This window comes from Marmota marmota, unplaced genomic scaffold, assembly GCF_001458135.2.
Source record: "Marmota marmota marmota unplaced genomic scaffold, marMar, whole genome shotgun sequence".
Lineage (NCBI taxonomy): Eukaryota > Metazoa > Chordata > Mammalia > Rodentia > Sciuridae > Marmota > Marmota marmota.
The window spans coordinates 16,011,881-16,038,006 of NW_026000185.1; the positions used below are offsets into that span (position 1 = coordinate 16,011,881).

Below are 26,126 nucleotides of genomic sequence, written 5' to 3' on the forward strand. Positions count from 1 at the left end.
GGTTCCTCCCAGTTGCAATTTTCAAACTCATTTCTGTTGGTTATCTGCCTGAGTCCCTTACAAAAAGGCACTTGATCAGACCAAAGGATGGGTGGCCTGGTTAAAGCAGCCTCACGGTGCAAGTCAGGAGCGATGCTCAGGGGATGGGGGACAAAAGACCGAGTGAGATTCCTGCTGGTGCTGGGGCAGGAAGGCACCTGTGATCTGGAGCAGAAGGAAAGGCCCGGGTCAGTAACAGAGCAGCAGGAGGAGTTGCGAGGTGCCTTATGGGAGGTGCTACCGAGACCCAGGGGAATGCAAGGTGCAGGGTGGCCTCCGGGCGGCAGCAGGCCCTCGCTTTGCCACCTAGAACGGCTCAGGACCAGCCCAGCTGGGGCGCAGAGCTTGCTTCGGGACGGCAGGTGGCGCTGCGGAGTCGTGGCCTGCTCTGGGCTGGTCGCCAGTTCTCGGCGGGCTCGGGAACACACCTGGGCAGGTAGGAGGGGACAGAACCTGAGGGGGCTGGGCTCTAGAGGCGGGGCCCAGGCACTCCCACAAGAGCCCTGGGGCGCGCCAACTGGGGATGCTTGCCTGGTGAGGAGAGCAGAAAAGGAGCGTACCCGGATGGTGCACACGCGAACCCCCATCCTTCGGAGCTGAGAGGTGAGCTAGCCGGGCTGGGTCGGACCGGCAAGGGTTTCAGGCACCAGAGTGCCGCGGTACGCGGTGGCCTCCCGGACGCGCGGATCGCCCGGTGGGTCGGTGGCCCTGCCGGCATCACTGCGGCTGCTAGCCGGTGACCAGGATGCAGGGACACTTTCCCGGGGCGATCGATGCAGCTCTCTTGTCTATTCGCGCAGTGGCTCGGGTCACAGGGCTGGGCGATGGTCATTCCTGAGCTACCCTCCCCCGACCCCCCTTCCCCGCCTCGGTGAAGCGCGTGGACTGGACCGTGGCTGCTCCTTTTACGCTCTGGAATGCTTTCTTTGGAGGTGGACTCTTGTTGCAGAAAGAAGCAAACACTTGAAGCGGGCTGGCTGCTCTCTTGGGCGGGCGGACTCGGCCTGAGCTGTCCTGCAGCAGCCGGGGGACAGAGGGGGCTTTGGCCACAGGACAGCGCCCAGTCGCTCCGCGTAAGGGCGGGCAGGACTTGCAGCGGCTCCCACGAGGAGCTCGGGACGGGTCCGAGGCTCAAGGGATCTCCATGCAGCAGGGGCGCGCATCAGCTTAGGTCCCTGGTCGCTTCCAAGTTCTGCGACCAACCCTGCCCAAGACATGGAGCAAATTTCTCACCCCTCCCCAGGTTCCTTCACTGTGACATGGGGAATAGGAGAGCTTAGTGGTAGTCCGGGGTGTGCATTCGGGACTTGCTCTCATGAATCAGGACCCTGGAATTTTTTTTGGGGGGGGGGATCCTTGCAATCCTTCCTACCTTTGTGACCTAAGGCAGATTATCTTACCTCTCTACACCTCCGTTTCCTCCTCTGTGAAATGGGGATCTATCATATCTCATATAATTTGTAGTGAGAATTTTATTAGGTAATATGTAAAAAGAACTAAGTAGGGTGCCGGGACACAGTTAGGGATTGATAAATGACAGTCATTATTTTCTACTGCCACTGTCACTGTCATTTCAGGAGCAGTAGAGCAGGTAGATAAAAGTAGGGACTCCTGGATTCAAATCCCAGCTCAGCCACTTTCTAATGTGACATTGGGCAAGCTACTTAACCTTGGTGTCTCCGTTTCATTTGTATCATGGGGGAAATTCTGATTCCTACCGGAGAAGATTGTTGTGAAAATTGAATGAGGTAATACCTGTAAAGCACTTTGAAGGGCGTCTGCAGCTAATTCTTCCTCAAAGGTGACACAATCCAGTAGTAGCTCCAAAGTTGTTTTGCCTTGAACTTGAAATATTTGTGGGAGCATTGGTGGGGCTCCTCTGCTCTGCTGGGGTCAGGGTCAGGCCCAGGGAAGGGACTGATGAGCAGAGGGACCCTAGGTATTGTCTTTAGTGGGAAGAATGAGATGGGGGACAGAAGTTTCCAGAATCACAGCTTCTGGCAAACATTTGCAGAGTAGGAAATTTCTCCTGGGCTGCAGCATTATTTAGCAGGACATTGAACCTGGGCCTCGATTTAAAAAAACAATTGTTACATTCTTTCTTTTTTGGTTTGGGATTGCTGTACAGGAAAAGGTGAGGATGAGTAATATTGAAAATTATAAATAAGTGATGCTACAAGCCCAGAGGCTGAGGCAGAAGGATCATAGGTTCAAGGTGAGCCTCACCAACTTCATGGAACCCTGTCTCAAAATAAAATAAAGTAAAAAAGGGGGCTGGGGTTGTGGCTTAGTGGTAGAGTGCTTGCCTAGCATATGTGAGGCACTGGGTTCAATTCTCAGTACCACATTTAAGTATATAAAATGAAGGTCCATTGACAACTAAAAAATATTTTTAAAAAAATTTTTAAATTTTATAAAAGGCTAAAACTTTAGCTCAGAAGTAGAATGCTCTTGTGTTCAATTCCCAGTTCTGCAATAAATAAACAAATAATAAACTAAAATAAATTTTATTTCTCTTGCCAAGAGGCTAATAGCATAATTTGGGATATTATAGATGGTTTTCTCCATCCCAGAAAAATCACAGAAGTCTCTGAAACAGTTTGGCTGACTCTGGATATCTTACCTCTATCCCCAACACTCTATTTCTTTTGCATTGTAAGCCTTAAAACCCACTAGTGTTGTTAATTTTGAAAGACCCCAGCTTTGGTCCAGCTCCTAATTTTGGACTCTATTCCATGGATTCATAATGGGAAAAAAAAGTAATTCCACAAGTTCAGAATCCTGACTAAAGAACTTAATGGGGGCACACCTAAGTCCTTGTATTAGACAAGGGACCTCTGAGGACATGGAGCCCACTCTGTATACCTCCAAATCAGAGCATGTCCTAATTTGGCTTTGGTGCTGTAGAACACACAGGGGACAGAGTTTGCATATACCCCTCCCCCTATACTGGTATTCATGAGTCTTGAGAAATAGTTACTATTTACTATCCAGAGTATTTAGAAACTAAATACCTCAAGATTCTTTCTCTTTCTTTCTACCTTTAGTCTCGAGTACTATTAACCAGCTTCTTGCTTTAATGAGGGGGCGTAGCAGTCCCTGGTACAACACCAGGCCCCTCAAAGACATAGACTATGGTGGTTAAGGCTGCAAGATTCCTGTACAATCTTATACAAGTTGATTCACCTCTCTGAGCTCATTCTCCTCCTCTGTAGATGATAATAGTACGTTTACTTTGTGGAATTGTTGAAACATGAGGTGAAATATATATATATATATATATAGAGAGAGAGAGAGAGAGAGAGAGAGACACTATGTGTGTTAATATAGAGACTATAAATTTATGAGACTTAAGAGACAATATGTATATATTATAAATGTACATAATCATCTCATATGTATATATTATAAATATGAGATGACTATATACACACACATAGTATATGTATATATTATATACACTGTATAGTATATTAGTATATTTATAAAATGAATATCATTTCACGCCGTAACGTTTCTGTGACTGAGATGATCGTGTCTGTTGATGAATCTAATAATTTGCTTTCCAACACTCTCCCCAGAAGCTGTTATTAAATCAAGATGCATTCTCCAAATGAATGGTAGCTTTAAATAAATACACAAAAAAAAAAATGTGGCACAGTGCTCTGCAAATATTAGGTGGCTGTCAGTTGTAGACTATTGTTTTCTAACATCTATATCAGGGACTCTGAAGCGCTAAGAGCTTGTCTGTAAAGAGAAGAAATGAATCAGAAATCATTCCACTTTCAAGAAAGCAGTAGGGAAATGAGCTGGAAGAAATGGGGCCAGGAACGTGATCGAAGGGGCTGCCAGAAAACTCCCTTGGCTGATTTCATCTGTCAGAAACACCTTGCTGAGCGCTTGCTCTGTGCCAGACACTGTCCTGAGCACCAGGGGGCCTATTGGGGTAGGAAGGCTGCCCTCCAGGAGGGCAGGTGAGTGGGAGCGATAAGGCACGTTGCAGTACCCCCACCTGATAAGACAGGAGCTGATTGGGTTGCACTGAGGGCTGCTGCCCCAGAAACCCAGGCGAAAGGTCCTTGGGCTAGTCGGGCCAGTCTTCGCGGGTTCCACCTGGCCCAGCCCTCACAGGGCTAGGCCTGGGGGCCCTAAGAGGAGGAGGCAGCCTCTCTGGCAGCTGTGGTGGCCAAGAACAAATATCCTGGAGAGGGGGCCAAGGCCTCAGGATGGAGACTGTCCAGCCCACGGAGGAAAAGTGGAAGGAGGTCACTGAGGTCCCTCGCCTCCAGGGACTTACCAGCAGCCAGCTTGCTTGCACGAGCTCACCTGCTCTTCTCTGTCCCTCCAGTAAGTGGCCTGCTCGCCAAGTCCCATCCTCGCCATGGCTCCCGGAGAGAAGATCAAAGCCAAAATCAAGAAGAATCTGCCCGTGAGAGGCCCTCAGGCACCCACCATCAAGGACCTGATGCGGTGGTACTGCCTCAACACCAACACCCACGGCTGCCGCCGCATCGTGGTGTCCCGCGGCCGCCTCCGCCGCCTCATCTGGATCGGGATCACGCTGATGGCGGTGGCCCTCATTATCTGGCAGTGCGCGCTCCTCGTGTGCTCTTTCTACACTGTCTCCGTCTCCATCAAGGTCCACTTCCAGAAGCTGGATTTCCCCGCTGTCACCATCTGCAACATGAACCCCTACAAGTAAGAGGCGCGAGCAGGGGTCAAGGCGTGGAGCTCATGACTCCCGCGGGTGCCAAAGCCCCTGCAGCCTGTAGATGTGCTTTTAGGAATTTGAATTCATTGGCAACATTGGTGAACTGCCCTCTCCAGGCGCTCCAAAGGTGTACCAAGGTTTCAGTCTATCCTCTACTTCTGGGGATGGGCTATCTCAGGGGAAGCAGATGGGGAGGTTGCAAGGATCAGCTTAGCTTGGAGGTTGGGTCTGGAATGAACTTGCACCCTCTGCCCTCCCCTCATAAACGCTCACACCAAACCCTTAGCTTAGCCACTCTTCCCAACTTTCCAAATCCACACTCTCCATCTCCACAAAATGTAAGCTCAAGGCTGACTCAGAAACTTCCAGAAGCATCCCGGCTCTGCTAAGCCTCATTTGAGTGAGCCCTGCCCCACAGGGCTTTAGGCTGGATCAGCAGTTGGTGCTACCCCATTGGCAGCTGCAGGACCTGTTCTAAATGGGTCATCAGAGTCCTTGGGATCATGGAACACTGACCTGCCAGCCGGGTCAGAATCCAGCAGAATTTTGTCAGGGTAGGGGTCGGGGGTGAAGAGAACAGAGGGCAGGGGGAGATGATCATGATTACCAAAGAAGCGGACTTGGCCAGTCATCAACTGTCAGAAAAGCTCAAGATCCAGATCAGGTCTAAGACTTATTCTCTACCTCTTAAGTCTCTTTATTTTCTTCCTCCCTCCCTTATCTCTTCCATTTCTCCCTTCTCCTTCCCTCTCTCCCTCCTTCCAGCCATTATTAGTTCCATTACTCAGCATCTAAAAATCGTCTAGCCTAGGTTCTGAGGCATAGAATTGAGCAACCTACACACAGTCTTTGACCCCTTGGCTCATGCTGTAGTGCAAATATATCTACCCTATGCTAACTCATAATCACAACCATTAAATTATTTTTATGCATATGTGTGTTTCCTATGTACACAGCCAGTAAGAACCAGGATGGGAAATCTGAACTCAGGTAGTTAAGCTGTGGGACTGGTACTCTGAATCCCTGTGCTATGTTGCCTATGCACAGAGCAAGGAGGAGAGGAAAGAGAGGGGAGAGTTAAGGTAGAGACTGGGAATATTTGGCAATGGGAAAAAAGTTTTAAATGGCTTCATCAGGCTGGCTGAAGACACTTGTCACTATTCCCCTGTGTTCTCAAGGGTTGTCAGGGTAACAGGCATGCCCTCCTCCCTCCCAGCTATGGTTGGAGGTCACGGGTTGGCAGAGGCAGGGTGTGTGGGGTGGAGATGGAGCCTGACCCCCTGGTTGGCAGATATTTGTTTGTCCTCACTGTGGCTGGATTAGGGGAGGTACCTGATGGTCACCACTCCAGAAATGCTGGTTGGGGACAAACTCATCAACACACCCCGAGAGCAAGCAGACAGTGGTGGCAGGGGTGAAGCCACAAGATGTCATGCAAGGGTCACCCGTGAGCCTTTCCCTTTTGTGGGAGGCAACAGTGACTCAGGATGGAGCTAATGGGGAAGGCCACAGGGATGGGCGGTGGGTGGGGGCGGAGGCTGGTGCGTCTTGATGGACCACAGCACGGAGCCGGGATGGCATTCTGCCGGAGGGGTTTGCCTTCTCTGATGGACACTACCTTCCCGTCCCTGGCAGGTACAGTGCCGTGCGTGACCTTCTGGCTGACCTGGACAAGGAGACCAGAGAGGCCTTGAAGTCCCTATTTGGCTTTTCAGAGGTGAACTCTCGGAAACGTCGGGAGGCAGAACCCTGGGAAGGCATCCAGCCCAAATTCCTCAACGTGGTCCCGCTGCTGGTCTTCAACGAGGAGGAGAGGGGCAAGGCCAGGGACTTCATCACGGGCCGGAAGCGGAAAGTGAGCAGGAAAATCATTCACAAGGCTTCCAACGTCGTGCATGTCCACGACTCCAAGGAGGTGGTGGGGTTCCAACTGGTAAGACTCGCTGGCTCGCAGTTTGGGGGCATGGAAGGTGCTGGGGCTGGTGGGCCCAGGGTCTCTTCTCCTAGGCCGTTTGCTCCTGGAGGACCCCTGCAAGAAATATACCCGGTGAGGGTGAGTGGGCTACCAGCGAGTGAATCTGACTCAGGCAATCCTAGAACACGGGGGAAATGTCCTAGGAGGTGACCCGTAGCTCATGGGGGCCTCCCAAATAGAGAGAAATGAGAGATGATTTGGGAATCTAGGTGGGAAGGAAGGATGAGATCATTTCAGAAACTGCTGCTGAATAAAAGAACTTACTTTCAGGCTTTTTATTATTGCTTAACATACAAATTCCATCCTGGGACCACCTGGTTGGCCATGCTTGGGTCACCCTGATGTCCTCTTGGCTAATAATGGAAGGCAGGACATCTTGAAGGATAATCTCACCAGACTGTATCAAAGGGGGGAAAGAAAATTCCTACAAAGCAAAATCAGAGTGCAAACACCCAAAGGGAAAAAAAATAGATAAGATCACTACAAAACACCAGTGTCCCAGTGCTGCTGGTCTTCACGAGGTGCTGTGGCCGGATTGGTCACCTCCCTTTCTGGTCCCATTTGAGAAACTTTTGGGAAGCATTAACTCACTGAAAATAAATTCCATCTCCATCTCACCCCGTGCTCCATCCACTGCTTGAGGACAGAGATGCTTCTATATTTTATAGCCTGAATTGTTTGATACTTCCTTATCAAGAGGGTCAAATCCTGAAAAAAAAAATGGCCCCTATTCAAAAAAAAATCACTAAGATCATTCATAGGATAGTCATAAGATTCTCTTGGATATTCTAGTCAATTCCTTGATATCTATCCTTTCCAAAGACTTTCCAAGCCCTGAAGAAAACACCAGGAATGTACCATGATTTCCTTATAAAGTCCTCATTATCGTATCATTCAGACGTGGGTCCTCTCCGCCACTCTGTGTGGTTGGTGAGGATGATAGTTCAGTCAATATTTTGTAAGTGACAGAATGGATGCATAATGCCTCGCCTAAGATCCTGCAGAGAAGTAGTATCAGATTCTGGGCTAGAATCCAGATTTCTAAACTGTTTATGTAGCAGGAAGCAGCTTGGGTTGTGTAGGAACTCAGAAGCATTTGAGCCAAACCCTAATTATCCAGGGAACCCAAAAAAAGGTAGTTTGACTTCTTACCTGTGGCAGACAGAAGTAGGGAGTCATAAGAGTGGGACCCAGTGTCCTTCTTCACTAACCTCTTTCCTATCCTGAAGGCCAGAAGTAAAGGGGGGAAGGGTACAGGGAGTTGAACTCAGGGGCACTCGACCACTGAGCCCCATCCCCAGCCCTATTTTGTATTTTATTTAGAGACAGGGTCTCACTGAGTTGCTTAGCGCCTTGCTGTTGCTGAGGCTGGCTTTGAACCCGTGATCCTCCTGCCTCAGCCTCCTTAGCTGCTGGGATGACAGGCTTGCATCACCCTGCCTGGCAGGAAAACCATTCTTATCCCAGGCTTCTCTCCCGTTCCCCTGAGTATCTGACCCGAAGTTTCAATTACTTATCCTTACGGTCCTTCCAAAAGGTAGCAGATCTCCTGGTAATAGCCGGGCTTCTCCTCTTATTTACAGTGTTCCAACGACACCTCGGACTGTGCCACCTACACCTTCAGCTCGGGCATCAACGCCATCCAGGAGTGGTACAAGCTGCATTACATGAACATCATGGCCCAGGTGCCTCTGGAGAAGAAGATCAACATGAGCTACTCTGCAGAGGAGCTGCTGGTCACCTGCTTCTTTGACGGGATGTCCTGCAATGCCAGGTCAGGCGGGGGAGGCAGTTCTCTCAGCCTCTGGATGCAGGCAGCTCTGAGCCAGGCTCCTTGCACGCACACAGGAGACAGTTCTAGAATCAGGGAGTTGAGTACATGGCATGGGCTCACACTAGCTTTAAACTCATGAAATTACTTATCATGACCTGGAGTGGTTGAGAGTGTGCGTGTATAACTTTGCATGTTACTAGGATGCGGACCAGTGTTTGAGAGCCGAGGAAGGAAGGGAGACCAGGAGGGAGGGAGGGAATAAAGAAAAGCCTGTGTTCACATTTGTGAGCCTTCCAACCTTTCCCCTTGGAAGATCACACTCAGATTCCTGGTGGTGACCAGGAGTAGATGGGACATTCTGAGGGGTCCTGCTTGTCCTATGGATTTGTCTCATTTTTTTTTTTTAACACTAAACCTCTGCCACCTGTCTATATGTTAGGGGACATATTGGTCCCTGCAAAATACACAGAGTGATTGGAATGAGAGTTCTCTGAAGGATGGGTTCTTTATGTCCCATAAGTCCCATAAATCCCATAAGGGATTTCTTCTCTGGGGAGCATTTCCTAGGATTGGGAATTTGAATGGAAAAAAAAAGTGCACATGTTGGCTGAGAAATTCAAGAGTGGAGGAATTTTCAGCAAACATGGGACACAGGGACTGCCACATCAGAACAGAGAAGCTGGCTAAAGGGCTAAGGAGGAGCATGGAAACCGGAGTCTAATGAACCTGACTTGAGGGGTTCCCTTTAGTCGAGGAAACTCATGGGAAGGGGGTCGGGGGCTATCATCCATTGTTCTCAGAGAGAGGTGGCCCCATGAACATTGCCCTTCCAGACTTTAGCTGAGAGGCACAAGGGGGAGTCCCCAGCCCAGCCCTTTCTGACCCATCTGCTCCATCTATAGGAACTTCACACTCTTCCACCATCCCATGTATGGGAATTGCTACACGTTCAACAACAGAGAAAACGAGAGCATCCTCAGCACCTCCATGGGGGGCAGTGAGTACGGTAAGGAGACCCCCAGGCCCCCTGACAGCGAGTGTGGTGGCAGCAGGATAACCCGGGGGTGCTGGGGCTTCCAGAAATACAGATCTCTCCACCTGGCCCCAAACCAGACACTAACTTCCCCATCCGTCCAGCATCTCCATCAGCACCCATGTTGCCTACTTTCTTCAATCTGGGTGTCTCTTGTCTTCTTCTTTTTTTTTTTTTTTTTTTTTGACTTCTCTTCTTTACCCTTGAGAGAGGCACAAGGGACACACCGCAGGCTTCCTGCTGCGGAGACGCCTTTCTGGTTTAAGCTTGTGGCTGGGGTGAGTAATGCCGGGCAGGTGGCTTCTCGATGGAGTTCAACCTGGAGGTGCTGAGTAGGAGATTAAGGAGGTAGACACGCCTTTATCTTAGTGAAGATGACAGATTCTGGAGCCAGAACCCAGCTCTGCCTCTCATTGTGTGACCTTGGGCACGTGACTGCCCTTCATCTGTAAAGTGAGACTAATGATAGTATCTCCCGCGGAGAAATCTGCTGCACACTCTCTGAATGTGCTCAGGCTACCCTAACAAGATGCTGTAGACCGGGTGGTTTGCACCACAGACATTTATTTCTCACAGTTCTGGAGGCTGGGGATTCCAAGATCACGCAAATCTGGTTTCCGGCAAGGCTTTGCTCCTCGGGTTGTAGATGGCTGTCTTCTGTCTGGATCCCCAGTGACCTTGCCTCTGTTGCAAGTGGAGAGAGTGCTATGATGTCTCTCCCTTGTCTTCAAAGAACCCCAACCCTCTCAGATTAGAGCCACACCCTTTTAGATGTCATTGGACCTTAATGAAGTCCTGTCTCCAAATACCCTCACGTTGGGGGTTAAGGCTAAAGACCTATGAACTTGGGGAGGCAGGAGACCATTCAGCCATACACACACACCATAGGCACAATAAATGCTAGCTGCTGTCATTACTTCCTAGTACCAAGACTACAAGACTACTGCCACCTATGCTGCCATTGCTCCTGCCAATACTACAATCTCTACTCCTTTTGTAGAAAAGTTAGGAACCCCAACTAGTTGGCCTGGCTTACCCACAAAAGGAATTATTGAAGGGTCCTGTGCAACATGATTTGATAAATAATGCGCCCACCAGGAAAGGCAAGATCCCGTCATACAGGAAGTCCACATTTGGAATCCAGACCTTTGTCATTGTATAATCTGTATTCTCACCCAGACTTCAAGAAACTCTGGTTCAGAGCACACAGTGGGATTCTGTGGATTCTTCCACCGTCTTCAGAGGAAGAAGCTATCTGGGTACTGACCGTGGAGACGTGCAGAGTTCTGGCTCTACTGCACAGGGCTTTGTGACCTCTAGCTAATCACTGTCTCTCTCTCTCTCTCTCTCTCTCTCTCTGGGCTTTTGTTCCTTTGTACATAAACAGAAGATGTCAGAATAACTCTTAAGTTATCTTCTTTCAGTTTGTGTATCCTCTGATGGACTCTGATCATACACTCATTCATTGACTGGTTTGATATCTGCTCTGCACAAGGTGCTCCTCTAGGTAGCAGAGATGCACCGGTGAACAAGACAGGTGCCCCCTCGGCCTTCTGAAGCAAGGGACAAGCACAGACATAGACATTATCTGGTTGCAAGTACTAACGAGTGGAATGTGAAGAAGAAAGCAGAAAGGGGAAGACAGAGGAGCTGGGGTCAGGATGGGGTTTGAGGTGGAAAAGGAGGTTCAGGAAAGTCCTCATGGAGAGGTCATCCTATTTAAGGATGAGAAGGTCCACACGAGAGAGAATTCCAGGGTCTAGCAAACACAAAGGCTCTGAGAATCAAATGAATGGGATGTGTTTCTAGAAACAGAAATCAAAACGGGTGTGCTTGGAGCTGATTGAAGGGAAGAGTGACAGAGGACGAGGAGGGAGAGGTGGGTGGGCTCCGTTACCACAGCCTTGTCAGTCACAGTGGGTTGATTCTCTGGCACGCCTTGTATCCAGCTCCAGTGAGTTGCTCCTGGGGAGTGGGGGGTCTCAGGCCAGGGCGTGATCTGAGCCGACTCCCAATTTCCATAGGTCCTTATGGCTACTGGGCGCAGAATAATAGATTGCAGAGAGCAAGGACAGGGACCAGGAGGGGAGTTAAGCCAACAATCATGCGCCCGTTTTTGGTTCTCTCTTCCCTGGGTGATCCCCTGAGGGTGTCAGTCAGTAGCCATGGCTCTGCATGTCCCTTTAGATGTCCAGCCAAACTTCTCATCTCAAGGGACCACGTGGATTGGTGTGCCTCAGTCAGAGCAGCCATTCCTTCATGCTCGGCAAGAACTTGTGCTGAGCAAGACTTGTGACAGTGATCCTGCGTTTGAGCCCCTACGTGGGGCTGAGCCCTGAGGACACAGCGGTGAGCAAGCCAGGCACAGCTCCTGCTCCCACACAGCTTCCGGTCTAGCTTCTGGTCTAGCCTGCCTCCCATCTAGCCTTCCTCTGCCCATCAGTTGCTGGGCCTTGGATTTGAGCCTACCAAACCACCGAGGGGGTCCGCTCCCCCCCCCCCAGGGAAGGCTTTATGGACTCTTGACCACAGAACCTTATCTTTTCAGGGCTGCAGGTCATCCTGTACATAAATGAAGAAGAGTACAACCCCTTCCTTGTGTCCTCCACGGGGGCTAAGGTGCTCATCCATCGGCAGGATGAATATCCCTTCATTGAAGACGTGGGAACCGAGATCGAGACCGCAATGTCAACCTCCATTGGAATGCATCTGGTAAGAGACTACTCCGAGTTCCACATACTTGGGGAGGAGGACAGCTTTTTTGCAAGGGTAACCCACGTGAGGCACAGCTTATGGAAAAAGGGTGCTTATTTCAAAGGGAGCGCGGTTCTGTATTTTCTAGTGGTCACCCCCCCAACGGTCATTCTGGTAGATACACAGAGGTTCTCTTTGCATCTTCTCTAGGGTTGAACAAGGCAGGATGTCATTTTAAGAATTTAAGGAACCTCCCTTGTTCCCTCCAACCCCCTCCCCCCAAAGCCCTAGCATTTATGGAACTTGATAGAAGCAAAGTGCCAGACACTAATTATATATTTGTCAATTATACAAATAGAGCAGATTAACATCCTCCTTTCTAGGATTCTAGAATCCTGTGAGGGCATGAAAACAACTATTTAAAGACCAGTTGAAAGCCACTGGGCTATTCAAATTCTGTTTCAGCCCCTCAGACTCCCATCGATTTAACCTTTATCTAGAACCCCTTCTTTCTCCAAATCTGTGACCTCTGACCTCACTGAGTGCTGAGAATACTCAATGCAGGGGCACTTAACCACTGAGCCACATCCCCAGCCCTTTATATATATATATATTTTTTTTTTATTTTGAGACACTCTCCAAACAGGGTGGAGACACACTGATTTAAAACCCTCTAAATCCTGGAGAATGAATTGCAACAAAGCTCAACACTATCAATACGAGCACATCTGGGCTGAGGAGTCCAACCAACATGATTTATTATTCAACTTTTTTTTTTTTTAGTACCAGGGATTGAAAGCAGGGGCACTTAACCACTGAGCCACATCCCCAGCCCTTTATATTTTGAGACAAGGTCTTGCAAAGTCGCTTAGGGCCTCTGTAAGTTGCTAAAGCTGCCCTTGAACTTGTGGTCCTCCTGCCTCAGCCTCCCAAGCCACTGGGATTACAGGCATGCACCACCACACACCCACCCTATTATTCAACTTTTAATCTTTTCTAATCTGTCAAGGAAAAAAGAAAACAGCATCCATTATAATTTTACTTTTCATTTCTTCTTGGTGGTATTTTAACATTTGTGGGAGGGAAAAAAAAAATCCCTCAAGCATTTTCTCTGTGGACTCTTCATTCATGCCTTGATTTGTATCTGAACTTAATGCGCCATGTTAAACTTCCTAGCCTTCATCCCTCACAAATTTTTCCTCCAGAGCAGTGGTTTCCAAACCCAGTAGCTCACGAAGCTCACATCTGCTAAACCGGAATCTCTGGGAGACAAGCACAAGGATCTATATTGGCTTCAAACTCCAGTAAAAGTGAAGCCAAAGCTATGCCACCTTGCTCAGCTGTGGATGGCTCTGGATTGGGTTCTGAAGCAATATGGCGGGCATTGGGGGCTCAGATAGCCATCCATCACTACCCATTCAACAGTTATTATTTCTGAGTGTTTCCCATGTGCTAGATACTGGGAGATCCTCAGGATGGCTGTCTGGTAGGGCAGATGCTCCCAGAGGCATGTCATGGAGGAACTTTGTTTTAATGAGGGAGAGAAGTTATGTACCGGCTTGGGCTGTGTGGATGCTGATTTCCTAAAGGGAAAAATGTCCTGAGCCCCCCAACCTGCTCAGACTGGGACTCCAAAAGACTTCTAAAGACAGACCACCAATACCTCTGTTCACTGGGAAGTCATGAAGTTCCCAGAAGACAACAGTGATGTTTTGATGCCTGGTTTCCCATAGTGTCTCATCTGCACTGGGAAGAAGGACCTGGGTTTTTTTGTTTGTTTGTTTGGTGAGGGGAGTGGGTACCAGGGGTTGAACTCAGGAGCACTCAACCACTGAGCCACATCCTCAGCCCTATTTTATATTTTTCAGAGACAGGGTCTCACTGAGTTGCTTGGAGCCTTGCTTTTGCTGAGGCTGGTTTTGAATTCGCGATCCTCCTGCCTCAGTAGCTGAGGCAGGACCTGGGTTTTGCAGCCCATCCACCCCTTACCCTTCTGCCCTCTCCCTGCCGTCTACCTCTCGAAGCATCTGAGAGTAGAGCTTGCAAAAGTTCAAGAATGAGCGAATTCTGCCCTCTGACTTTTTGCTCTGAACTTGGACATCCCTACCCACATTGTTGAGCAAATATCGCCTTCATGAATGGCGAGTAAACAGAGCCGGGTGAGATTTCTGCCACACCAATTTGGGATGTAGAGAATCAAAGCCACAGAGCAGGGTCAGTCAGCTCTAGATGTGATTTATGAGCATGTAGAACAACAACAACCAAAAAAAGCAGGGATTACTAAGGGGTCAGCAGGGGGTCACTAAGAACAAGTCCAAACAAACTAGACTTCCTTCCGATTTTTTGTATTGCTTTAACTTTTATTTATTTATTTATTTTTGATAGGCATGTTAAGCTGTTAGGCATAGTCATAAGTCGGTTAACCTTCCTTATTTCATGGGGCCATGTGTTCAAAGCACTGCATATTCAAAGATGAACACAGCAAGCTCCTTCCTTCCAACAGCTTGCCTTTCGGAGGGGAAGATAAAAAACACACGTTTGCAAAATAGTTCTTGTCTCTGTGGAAACAAAGACTTTGTACTCAGTTTTTACAACATAGTATATCCTCATTAATATTGGATGGATGGATGGATGGATAGGTGGATAGGTGGATGGATGATTAGACAGAAACTATCAGAGAAAGCTTCCTAAATGATGAATTCTTGAGGGACAAGTATCAGGCAAATAATGCCAGGAAGAGCGAGCCTAGACAAAGGGCACAGCAAGTATAAAAGGGCCAGAGAAAGGATGCAAAGCCATGTACTGAAATTTTTGGAAAAACCACTTTGGTTGAAATGTAATCAATACACTGGAGGCAGCACATTTATAGGAATTCTATCAAGAAATGATGAAGTGCTGGGGCAGTGGCTATGGGTATGAATATCAGGGTTTGAAAAGTTGTTATCAAACAGAGTCAGGGGAAGTCAGATGGACTTTTAAGTCCTGGTGTGGGCAGCGGAGTGGATGTCAGGCTCAGAGTTAGGGAGTCCAAGAAGGGAGAGATGGTGACCACTTCAGTTTAGGTCACACCCAATTTGTCGTGCCTTTGGGAAAACAAGATGAAAATAAAATGTCCAGTAATTCGATGCTGTGAACCTGGAACTCAGGAGAAAAATCTGGGACTTTCTAGAAAATTCTAGACTTTTAAATATAGACCATCACCCAAGACCCCAAACAGCCCTCAACATGCAAATGTGGAAGAGCTGAGCAGAAAGAAGAGAGAAATCGAGGCAGAGAATTAGCATCAGAAGCCCCAAAAGAGTTGGCATCAGATAAGTCAAGGAAGGGGAATTCAAGGAAGGTCTGACCACAGTGCCAACTGTGGTTGAGAGGTCAAGCAAGATCAAGGGCAAAAGGTGTTCTCCAGGTTTGGCAATCAAGAGATCGCTGGTATTCTTTGTCAGAGAGGTTTTCAGTGGAAGGAGTGGAACAGAAACCAAAGGACAATGGGTTGAATGGTAAATGGGAGATGAGGAAGTGAGCAGGGGTGGGCCGGTCACTCTAGGGGGTGGGGTCGAGGCTCAGAGAAGAGGGCGGTTCCTCTGTCCTTGCAAACCCAACAGTGCACTTCTATCTTACACCTCAGCTGTGTGCTTTGGTTATGTAATCTCTATGCCTTAGTTACCTCATCTGTAAAATGGGGACGCTTCATGGCTAGTGAGAATTCAGTTGATGCATGTGAAGCACTTAGGAAAGTGGTTGGCATGTAGTTAGTGCTCAGAGATTACTGGTTCTCTCTCTCTCTCTCTTGAGGAAAGCAATGTGAAGGGAAGGGGGAAATGTTTGAAGGGAACTAAAAGAGGAATTAGGGAAATTTTTTCTTTTTTTCTTTTTTTTCCCTTTTTTCTTTGCAGTATGTCACTGAGTTACATTCCCAGCCCCTGTCTTTTCTGGTACCTTTTTTCCCCCCTATACTGGAGATTGAACCCAAGGACACTGTATCAGCAAGCTACATCCCTAGCACTTTTAAAAAATTAATTATTTTGAGCAAGGTCTTGCCAAGTTGCTGAGGCTGGCTTTGAACCTGTGATCCCCCTGCCTAAGCTTCCCAGGTCGCTGGGATTACAGGCAGAGCTGCCGTGCCCAACCTCATGGACCTGTCTTTTATGAGTTGGAGATATATATAAATAAAATGTATAAATAATATATATTTGCCATATGCATTAAAAATATTTCCCAATTTGTGTTTCCTTTTTTAGTTTTCTTTAAAGATTTTTTTTTTCTTTTGGTGATACTGGGGATTGAACCCAGGACCTTGTGCATGCTAGGCAAGCACTCTATCAACTGAGCTATATCCCCAGCCCCCTAGAGGTTTTTTTAAAATTATATGCAAAATTCAAGTGTTTACATAGTCCAAGTCTTTGTTTTCTTCTTTTGTTATTATGTTTATTGAGGAATTTTTTTCCCTTTTAGAGGTCAGATACTAAAATAAGTTTTCTTCTAGTTATTTTGTTACTTCATTTAATACTTTAGCCCATTAGATTTCTTTTCTGCAAGGTGTGACGTAGAGATTGAATTTAATTCTTTCTCCTAATAGCTAAGAAATTGTCCTAACTTCATTTATTTGTAATTCCTTTTTTATCCTCACCATAGATCAGGAGTGCAAACTTTATCATACACAAATAACATCTATAATGTATTATAAAACAAAAGAAAAAATACTATCTCACCATAACCCCATGTAGGGCCAAGTCTTTCCAGTCTCTTCTAATTTTTAAAATGTATTTGTTTTTGTTTTGTTATGAAAATGGAAATCTGCTGAGCATACCCCTCTGTAATCTGCCAGCTTCCTCCTTCAAAATATATCATTGACATATTTCCATGGCATTAAGTCATCTTTCACAGTCCCAATTTTGATGGCAATGTTCAATTTTGTTCTACAAATGTAGAGTTCATTGCCATATACTAAGTTCTTATAGTTTACAGGTTTTCCTTGATATTAGAGGCAGAATTGCTTCTAGTACCCCCACCCCACCACCCTGTGGATACCAAAATCCATGGATGCTCAAGTTCCTTAAATAAAGTAGCATAGTATTTGTGTTGCTGAAAGCTCAGTCCTTGTCCTCAATGCCAATCCAATAATAAGGACACAGTTGTTTTTGTTTGTTTGTTTTGGGTACCAGGGATTGAACTCAGGGGCACTCAGCCACATCCTCATCCCTATTTTATTTAGAGACAGGGTCTCACTGAGTTGCTTTGGACCTCACTAAATTGCGGAGGCTGGCTTTGGAGTGATCCTCCAGTCTCAGCCTCCTGAGCCGCTGGGATTATAGCTGTGTGCGCCTGGCAAGGACACAGTTTTGATAAAAAGGAAAAAGAAGGTGTATTGCTTTGCTAGCCAAGGAGAAACACAGGGGGCTCCTGTCCCAAAGGCTGTGATTCTGCCCATCAGCAGGAACAGGGGGCTTTTAAAGAGGTGATTCAAAGGCTACATTCCACCTGTTCTCTGTTGGAGTTGTCATTCACTTGTTAATTTGGGAGATAGTCATTTCTGAGATCTCTAGTGCCATCCCCAAAGTCTGGATTACCTCAGTCCTATGGTGGGTGTGTACTCAGGGACAGTCCTACAGTGGGTGTATACTCTCTGTAGGTTGGGGAAGAAAGGAAATCCTGTTTCCACTGAGATTTAGGGAGTGGGAGAGATTAGGGAGGATCAAGGAGAGAGGAAGAAAAAGAAACACATCCATTTAAAAATAAATTGCAGTGGCAGAGTAGCAAGGGCGTATTCAAAGCATAAAGTGACCACTGTTACATTTGCATATATTCTGTATATTTTAAATCATGTTTTAATTACTTATAATATCTATGCCATATGAATGCTCTGTAAATAAATAGTTGTTGCACTGATTGTTTAGGGGATAATGGTCAGAGAGAAATCTGTACAAATAGGAATGCAATTTTTTAAAAAATATTTTGATCCACGACTGGTTGAATCTGTAGATGCCGAGAGCCGACTGTATACTTTCTCTGTAACACAGGGCCTCCCATTATTGAACCAGGACAGTATCTGTTGGACTGAATTGAATCAAGTGGGAGGTGGAACTTGAAACATAGACAGAGGCCAGCTGGGGAGCTGGGATGGAGGGCTGGGCTGGTGCTTTTGAACTTGAATCACCAGGAAGTGAGGAGTTAGTGATAGGAGCTGACTTGTGATTCAGACGGGTGAGTGGTGGGGGTGGAGGAGATGCTGAGGAAGGGAAAGTGTGAGGCCCCGAAGCAACTGGGAGCCTTCCAAGGTCCAGGAGAGAGAGGACGGGTTACACCTCCTAAGCATCTCTTGATGACTAAATAGAAGGAAGGAGAGAAATTTCTAGAATGGTGCTCAGGTGTGTGGCTTGGACAACTGGTTCGATTGGGGTGTCATCAGCTAATGTGAGAAACACAGGAGATGGAGCAGGTTGGTGGTGGGTGGAGGAGGTTTTAGGTGAGTCCGGTTTTAGACATCACGTTGGTTAGCTTTTGCTGGGTACAAGCCACCTCCAAAACTAAATGGCTTCAAACAACAACCACTTATTAACTCCCGATCTGTAGGCCAGCCACGTGGGCTGGTTCGTCTGGCCCGGGTTTTCTGATCTGGACCAGGCTCAGCCAATCTCGACCAGTGCTCACTCAGGGTGGCGTGTGAGGTCTATCTCTGTGTCTGGGGGCCACCTTGCATCTCCTCCACCAGGTCTCTCACCCCAACCTGCTGGCTCAGGCCTGTTCATGCTGGTCCATATCCTGTAAGGGAAGGCAAGTTCCAATGAGCAGGCACTTTTCAAGGGTTTATTTCTTAATAGTTCAGCAGTCAAAGTCAAAGGACGAGTTCAGACTCAAGTGGTAGAAACTAGACTTTTATGGAATCACAGAATCTGGTTACTTTTGCAAATGCCCACGGAGTTTGGTGTGTTTAAGGCATGCATGAACCACCGAAGTAAAAAAAAAATGACCAGTGGTCAGTTGGGTCTCAACAGGAAGACTCTGGCTGGAGGACAGACTTGGGGACATCCGTCATTCAAGTTGCTCTATTGGGAGTGCATGAGGGCAGGAGTGGAAGATACACCTATTTTAAAAATTAAGATGAACCTCCATAGGGTGCTTGCTTTGGGCTAGACCCCGTGCTAAGCACTTTGCAGGCATGAGGCTCAAAGGATCCTCACAGTCGTGCTTAGGGTGCAGAAAAGTTGAGAGGGGGACCTCTTGGGTTTGAATCCCAGCTCTCTCTCTCACCAGCCATTATTGCCTTGAGCAGGTTATCTTATCTCTCTGTGTGTCATGTTCCTCTCCCGTAAAGTAGACCTGCCACTGAGGTTTAATGAGTCGATATATGTAAGATACTTATCATAAGAACATTGTAAGTGTTCAATCAGGATTCATGGTGGTTCTTGAGAAACGGAAGCTCAGGCGGGCCAAGTAATCTGATCAAAGGCAGCTCCATGCGACTGAATTATTTGAAGGCACAACCTGTATTATTAATTTTTAAAAATATTTATTTATTTATTTATTTTAGTTGTAATTGGACACGATACCTTTATTTCACTTATTTATTTTTACGTGGTGCTGAGGATCGAACCCAGGGTCTCGCACATGTGAGGAACATGCTCTACCATCGAGCCCCAGCCCCAGCCCTGTGTACTATTATTTTCATCATTATTTTTATACTGAGAATTGAACTCAGCGGCGCCCTACCACCGAGCTACATCCTCAGTTCTTTTTTTTTTTTTTTTGAGACACGGCCTCACTAAGTTGCTTAGGGCCTCACTAAATTGCTGACGCTGGTCTCCAATTTGCATTCCTTCTGCCTCGGCCTCCTGGGGGATTACAGGTGTGCACCTCTGCACTCAGCCTCATCCTGTATTTCTGACTCCTTAGCTACTTTGCTTGTACTGTTGCCATTGACCATTGACTATAACACTGACCATGACCTGGATCTTCCAGAGCTCTTTTTAGGAGAGCTCAGAATCCAACTCCCTATGGTCAGAGGAGACAGGATGGAACCACAGGAGATGCCCCTGAGACAACTGGAGACCTAAAGCAGTCAGAGCCTTCTCAATAATGCGTCCCTCCCAGGCCTGTACAGGTGGAGACCACCCACCTGCTCCCTCCCCAGCCCCACTATCGCTGCTGTCAGAAGCAGCCAGGCTGTGACCATCAAGGCATCTACATCTGCATTCAGAGCAAGACCAGGGCTCCTGCTGCTAGGACAGCTCAGGGCACCTTTTTGACCTTTTGACTAGGGTCAGTAGGCATCTCTGTCATGCCCTCGGGGGCTGGAAGGAGCAAAGGTGTCCTTTATGCTGTTAGGAGGGTCTTGCACTCAAAGGGAGTCTTGCTTGGAAATATACTTGGTGGGAACAGAAATGCGGGTGTGCTCTGGTCTGAGCCTGGGAGAGCAGCCTGCTCACAGCTCAGACCTCTGTGAGCCCTAAACCAGGATGGAGATGGAACAGCTTTGAGGACCTCTGGGCTGTGGAGAGGCATACTCGGAGATGGTGGGGATGGTGGTTACCACCAAGAGATAAAAACAATAGTCCGATGGCTTCCCTGTCTGAGAGGAGCCTGGCTGAGCTGCCCACCTCCCAGAAGAGGGAGCGGCATGCTGTTCAGTGGCCCCTCAAGGTTGTGGGAAGGCAGGAGGAGGCTCTCCCACCCTGCTCACCCTCCGCTGCCCCACCCCTCTGGCTTTGTGCTGACCCCGACACAGCCCTATCCTCGGTCTTCAAAGAGGAGAGCTAAGGATTCCGGGCAACTGTCTCTCTCTCCTTAGGACTCGATTTGATAAAAATGGATCCTACGCCCCGCATATATCCACACCTATTCTCACATGTGTATATGCACAAATACCTTCTCATCCACCACACACGTGTGCAAATACACACTCCCACATAGACATGTGCAGATGCACATAAATACACGTGTATTATACCCTTAATCTGTGCATATTCATATACACCTACTCTTGACTTAATGCCCCTAGGGGTCAGGGCAGAAGCCAAAACATTGCCCCGCCCTCCGCAAACTAGCATTTATGGAAAACAGAGAGTTGGAGGTGGGAGTGTCCCAGGCTCTGGAGAGTTCATTCAGTGGAGTCTTTGAGGAGTTAAAGACCTCTCTCCCACTCAGAAAAGCTCTGTCCCCACCTCATCTTTATTTATTTATATTTTTTTTGGTGGTGGTGGTGCTGGGGATTGAACCCAGGGCCTTGTGCATACAAGGCAAGCACTCTACCAACTGAGCTACGTCCCCAGCCCCCTCTGTCCCCTTTTGACCCACCCTTGGTTACCTCAACCTGAACCACCCATGACCTCCAAGTTCCAAAAGCATCACTGTAGAGTCAAAGGCCAATGAGTCCTTGGAAAACAGAAATTGAAATGATTTTTTTTTTTCAGACGGTTTCTGGGCAGTGGTCCCTGAGCTGGTTCTCGGGGTCAAGGGAGGAACCGAGGTGCCCTGGTGGGGGGAAGCCCCTGCTCTGCATCTCAGCATCTCTGCATCTCTGCATCTCAGCATCTCTGCATCTCTGCATCTCTGCATCTCTGCATCTCAGCATCTTTGTTCCCAGCCCAGCCCTGGCCCACGAGAAGCTCTCAATGGGTTTGCTACCCAGCGATTCACTCTGTGTGTTCCTTACTGGCCTGGAAAGAAGCTGATTATCGGTAGCAAGAAGGACAGATTGCAAGGGAGAGTGAACGGGTGAACGTTTGCCTGTTTCTATCCAACCTCGGGGACCCTGGGAAGGCAGAGAGGCCAGCCAGCTTCTTTCCTCCTGGCTTCTGTTTGTTATTTAAACATTTCAAAATGAGCACTCTCAATTGCCCTTGAGGCCCTTGCAGTTAATTGAGGGAGACTAATGGGTCAGCAGATGAATTACAAGGCAAACACAGAACCAGATCCCGGCCTCTTCAGATGTCTGTTTCCACCTGGCTCAGACGCCTTCTCTCCTGGTTTTGCCTAATCATCATTCTTTCTTCATAGAGAAAAGCATTTTCTTCCCACCTACGAATCCGCCATCCTCTTTCCTTTACCCCTCCTCCCTCTCGTCTCCAAACAAGGAAACGCTGTGCACACGCACAGCCTAGACCCACGCCACCGCCCGGGCACCATCTATATTTGTGTTTTCTCCCCCTTCAGAGAAGCCATCCCCTTCCCTGTTGTCTTATTTGCTTTCCCTTTTCGGCTTGCCTGGATTGTTTATTTGCAGTGCCAAATATGAAGCTAGAGTCAAACTCAGTGAACCACAATAAATTATAATGGATAGGTTTGGGTTGTTGACTTTTTTTTTTTTTTTTGGTTCCAGGGATTGAACCCAGGGGTGCTTAACCACTGAGCCACATCTCCAGCCCTGATTTATATTTTACAAAATATAAAATATATTTTTATAATATTTATATATGAGTTGCTTGGGGCCTTGCTAAATTGCTGAGGCTGGCTTTGAACTCACAATCCTCCTGCCTCAGCCTCCCAAGTCACTGGGATTACAGGCGTGAGTCACTGTGCGCTGCTGAATAAGGGTTTTGAACCTTGTATCGCAGAGCCTTTGCCTCCTCTGATGACCAGGGGGTCATTCTACACGGCTGGACCTCCTTGGCCCTTTCTACGTCAACTCTTTTCTGGTCACCAACCCAGAGCCAGAGGGACAGGAATCCCAGGCAGCTCTCAGACCCTGTTCATCCCTTTAATCACCCCCCTGTGATCCTCTCCCAGCAGATTCGCCCACGGCTTGCCACCACTCAGAAGGCCCAAATCCTGGTTTCTAGTAGGGAGTAATTTGGCCCGGCCTCCCTCCCTCTCTGACTCCATCTCCAGCCACGTCTCTCTTTTCCCGCGATCTAGCCACACCGTCCCCTCCTGTCTCGAATCTTTGCTGCTTTCTCCGCCCAGGCCTCTTCCCCCAGGGGCACTTAACCACTGAGCCCCATTCCCCAGCCCTATTTTGTATTTTATTTAGAGACAGGGTCTCATTGATTTGCTAAGTGCCTCACTAAGTTGCTGAGGCTGGCTTTGAACTCGGTCGTCCTGTCTCAGCCTCCCAAGTCACTGGGACGACAGGCATGAGCCACCACACCCGGCTTCTTCTCCCATTTCTTGACAAGGCCAGTTTTTTCTTGTCATCATTTCACATTGAGCTGACAACATCATAAAGGTCCCTTTTTGAGACACTTTCTCTAATCCCTTTATGGGAAAGACTATGTCCCCTACCCCTGCTCTGGCTCTGCTGTCTCCCTGTCCAGTTTTGTTGATCAACATCCAAAATCCGCTCGTGATTTATTTGCTTATTAACCACTTGTCTACCCTTCTAGAACGTCAGCTGCATGGGGTAGGGAATTGTCTTCTTGATGGCTGTGTGTCCCCCGGTGTCCACATTGGCCCCACGCACCTACTAGGTGCTCTCAGGACGTTTCCGTCTTGGGAACGACCAGATGGCTGTTCGGATCCCAGGAAGCAGCCAGCCAAGCCCCGTCTGGGTCTCTGTGATTGCAGACGGAGTCCTTCAAGCTGAGCGAGCCCTACAGCCAGTGCACAGAGGACGGGGGTGACGTGCCAGTCAGAAACATCTACAACGCTGCCTACTCCCTCCAGGTAGGGCTTGGCGGGGGCGCCCAGCCCTGGATTGTGGCCTGGACCCAAGGGACAAAGTTAAATCGAGGTTGGGGTGTGTCTGGGACCAGGAACTATATACAATGAGGACACCTGGGGTTGGTCCAAAGACCTCAGGAGCAAATGATGCCGGCTAGTTCCAGTCCTCTTCGGTGTGTCCGTAACTGGAGCTTAATTGATTCACTGAGGTTGGGAAGAACACGGTGTACAGGCCAGATGGGCCCGCTTCCCAGAGGGGCCGTGCAAGTAAGGGACAGGGGGGGAACTGTTTGGGGGTCACAGTGGCTGAGGAGTCAACAGCTAGGCTTCCGGGCCAACTGGTGTCTCTTGCTCACTGCAGAAGGTTGGGTCAGATTGAGGGGCCTGATGGGCAGCTCCCAAGCCCTCCAAGCTGTGCACTTGACCTTGGAAATGAGGCAATCTGGCAGCATCGAGCCCATATTCCTGCAGCATAGAAAGTGGGGGAGCCTTGTTAAAGGAGCCGGGCATTCTCCGGGCTCAGCAGCTCTCACCCCCTCTAGTGTATTAGGAACATCACTGACCTCTGCAGGCATTAAGGTTGCCAACTCTTAAGTGTGACAGCAGTGACGTGTGTGGCCTCATCTCCCATCCAGGGAGTCTGCAATCGGCCTCTTACTGGGATACTTAGAAGGTCCGTGGAAATCATCCTGGTAGAACTAGAGGACCGGTCACCCTCCACACAGCTTCCGTCAGGACGGAGATGAGAGGTGGTGGAGACACTGGGTGTGGTGGCACACACACCTGTAATTCCAGTGGTTCGGGATGCTGAGGCAGGAGGATTGCAAGTTCAAAGCCAGCCTCAGCAACTTAAGGGAGACCCCAAGCAACTTAGACTCTGTCTTAAGAAAATTAAAAATGGGCTGGGGACATAGCTCAAGTGTTTAAGCACCCGTGGGCTCAATCCCTGGCACCTGCTAAAGAAACAGAAACGCAATCCAATGGACTTTAAGGCAAAACAGCAGCAACAATAAAAAATGGTGAGCTCATTGGAAAGATGTTCCTGGATAATATTTAATGATAAGCAACTGTGTACCAACACTTTATCTGACTGATTCATTTCATAATAATCTCACGGGGTAGGTATTATTGTATACCTGAAAGCAAAGTACCAGAGAGAGGTCAAGTGACTTGCCCAGGGCCACACAGCAGGTAGGTAGCAAAACTAGGACCTGAACTCAAATAAAAGCCTGGCTTCCCAGCCCCTGACGTCAGTCTTTATATTACACACTTCCTGGATGTTGTGGTAACTTATGATCCCCAAAGATCCAGCGTGGAAAGAGGTTGGACCTGGGATGGGACATGCCGGGACTGTGTTTGTTTCTCTCTGTTCCTTGGCAACGACTCCAGTTCCCACATTTACCTGGTTTCCGTGTCTCATTCCAAATTCCCAGTAAATGTCCCAGGCTCAGTCCCTGTGGAGTCAGGGATCCACCCCTGGCCCAGTTGGCCCGAGAGGGTACATCCACACAGTCGGTCACGGGTGCGGGAGGCTGATCCTCTAGGATGAGCGATGAGGTGAGGAGGGAGCTCCCTGGCGTCCAACATGCAGGGAGTTTCAGGGGTCTCTGGGTCTCCTCTTTCAGATCTGCCTTTACTCCTGCTTCCAGACAAAGATGGTGGAGAAATGTGGGTGTGCCCAGTACAGCAAGCCCCTGCCTCCGGCTGCCAGCTACTGCAACTACCAGCAGCACCCTAACTGGAGTGAGTGTGACTCACCCCAGTCTCGCACACCCCAGCCCTGCGCCCACCTGCCCCGAGACGCTCCCTGCCCCGCTGCCTTATGCTCGACGGAAGTAGTCGATGTTTAAACTGAAGTTTTAGTTCTTGTTGTCAAGCTTGACTGACATTATGCTTCCCCATTAAGGACCAAATGAAATAATCAAACAATCCACGTGAGACTGTGGGAACTCCGTGGGCAACTCAAAGACCCCAGGAAGGGCCCTGTGGCCCCCAAAGTTCATGCCGTTTTCTACCCTGTCCCTTAGTGTACTGTTACTACCAGCTGTACCAGGCCTTTGTCCAAGAAGAGCTGGGCTGCCAGTCGGTGTGTAGAGAAACCTGCAGGTGAGTGGACCTACCCGGAGGGATGGGATGGGCAAGTGGACCGGGCCACCCACGCTCACTCTGTCCCTTCCTCCCCTAAGCTTTAAGGAATGGACCCTGACCACCAGCCTGGCACAATGGCCATCAGAGGTTTCAGAGGTGAATCCCACTGCCTACTCTTAGCCTCCCTGCTATCCACACTGCTATGGTCTGGGACGGG

The 26,126-nt window shown here is 48.4% G+C and overlaps 1 protein-coding gene and 2 non-coding genes across 5 annotated transcripts in view; 1 reads left to right on the forward strand and 2 right to left on the reverse strand.

Moving 5' to 3' along the window:
• Positions 1-484: 484 nt before the first annotated feature.
• Positions 485-26,126, forward strand: part of Scnn1g (sodium channel epithelial 1 subunit gamma) — a 30,358-nt gene continuing 4,716 nt past the window's right edge. The window contains exons 1-10 of one of the 3 annotated variants that reach the window (XM_015491570.2): positions 485-642; positions 4,388-4,737; positions 6,386-6,683; positions 8,309-8,499; positions 9,402-9,505; positions 12,081-12,244; positions 23,726-23,824; positions 25,447-25,564; positions 25,849-25,927; positions 26,008-26,065. In XM_015491570.2, the coding sequence (XP_015347056.1) occupies positions 4,421-4,737; positions 6,386-6,683; positions 8,309-8,499; positions 9,402-9,505; positions 12,081-12,244; positions 23,726-23,824; positions 25,447-25,564; positions 25,849-25,927; positions 26,008-26,065 (1,428 nt within the window). In that variant the 5' untranslated portion in view covers positions 485-642; positions 4,388-4,420. The remainder of the gene's footprint in view (positions 643-4,387; positions 4,738-6,385; positions 6,684-8,308; positions 8,500-9,401; positions 9,506-12,080; positions 12,245-23,725; positions 23,825-25,446; positions 25,565-25,848; positions 25,928-26,007; positions 26,066-26,126) is intronic. The other 2 variants (XM_048789648.1, XM_048789649.1) reach the window with 2 other exon arrangements.
• On the reverse strand, positions 16,492-16,564 carry Trnaa-agc. The gene has a single exon. It is a non-coding gene; the product is annotated as a tRNA-Ala (tRNA).
• Trnat-ugu lies at positions 21,418-21,490 on the reverse strand. Its single transcript has one exon. It is a non-coding gene; the product is annotated as a tRNA-Thr (tRNA).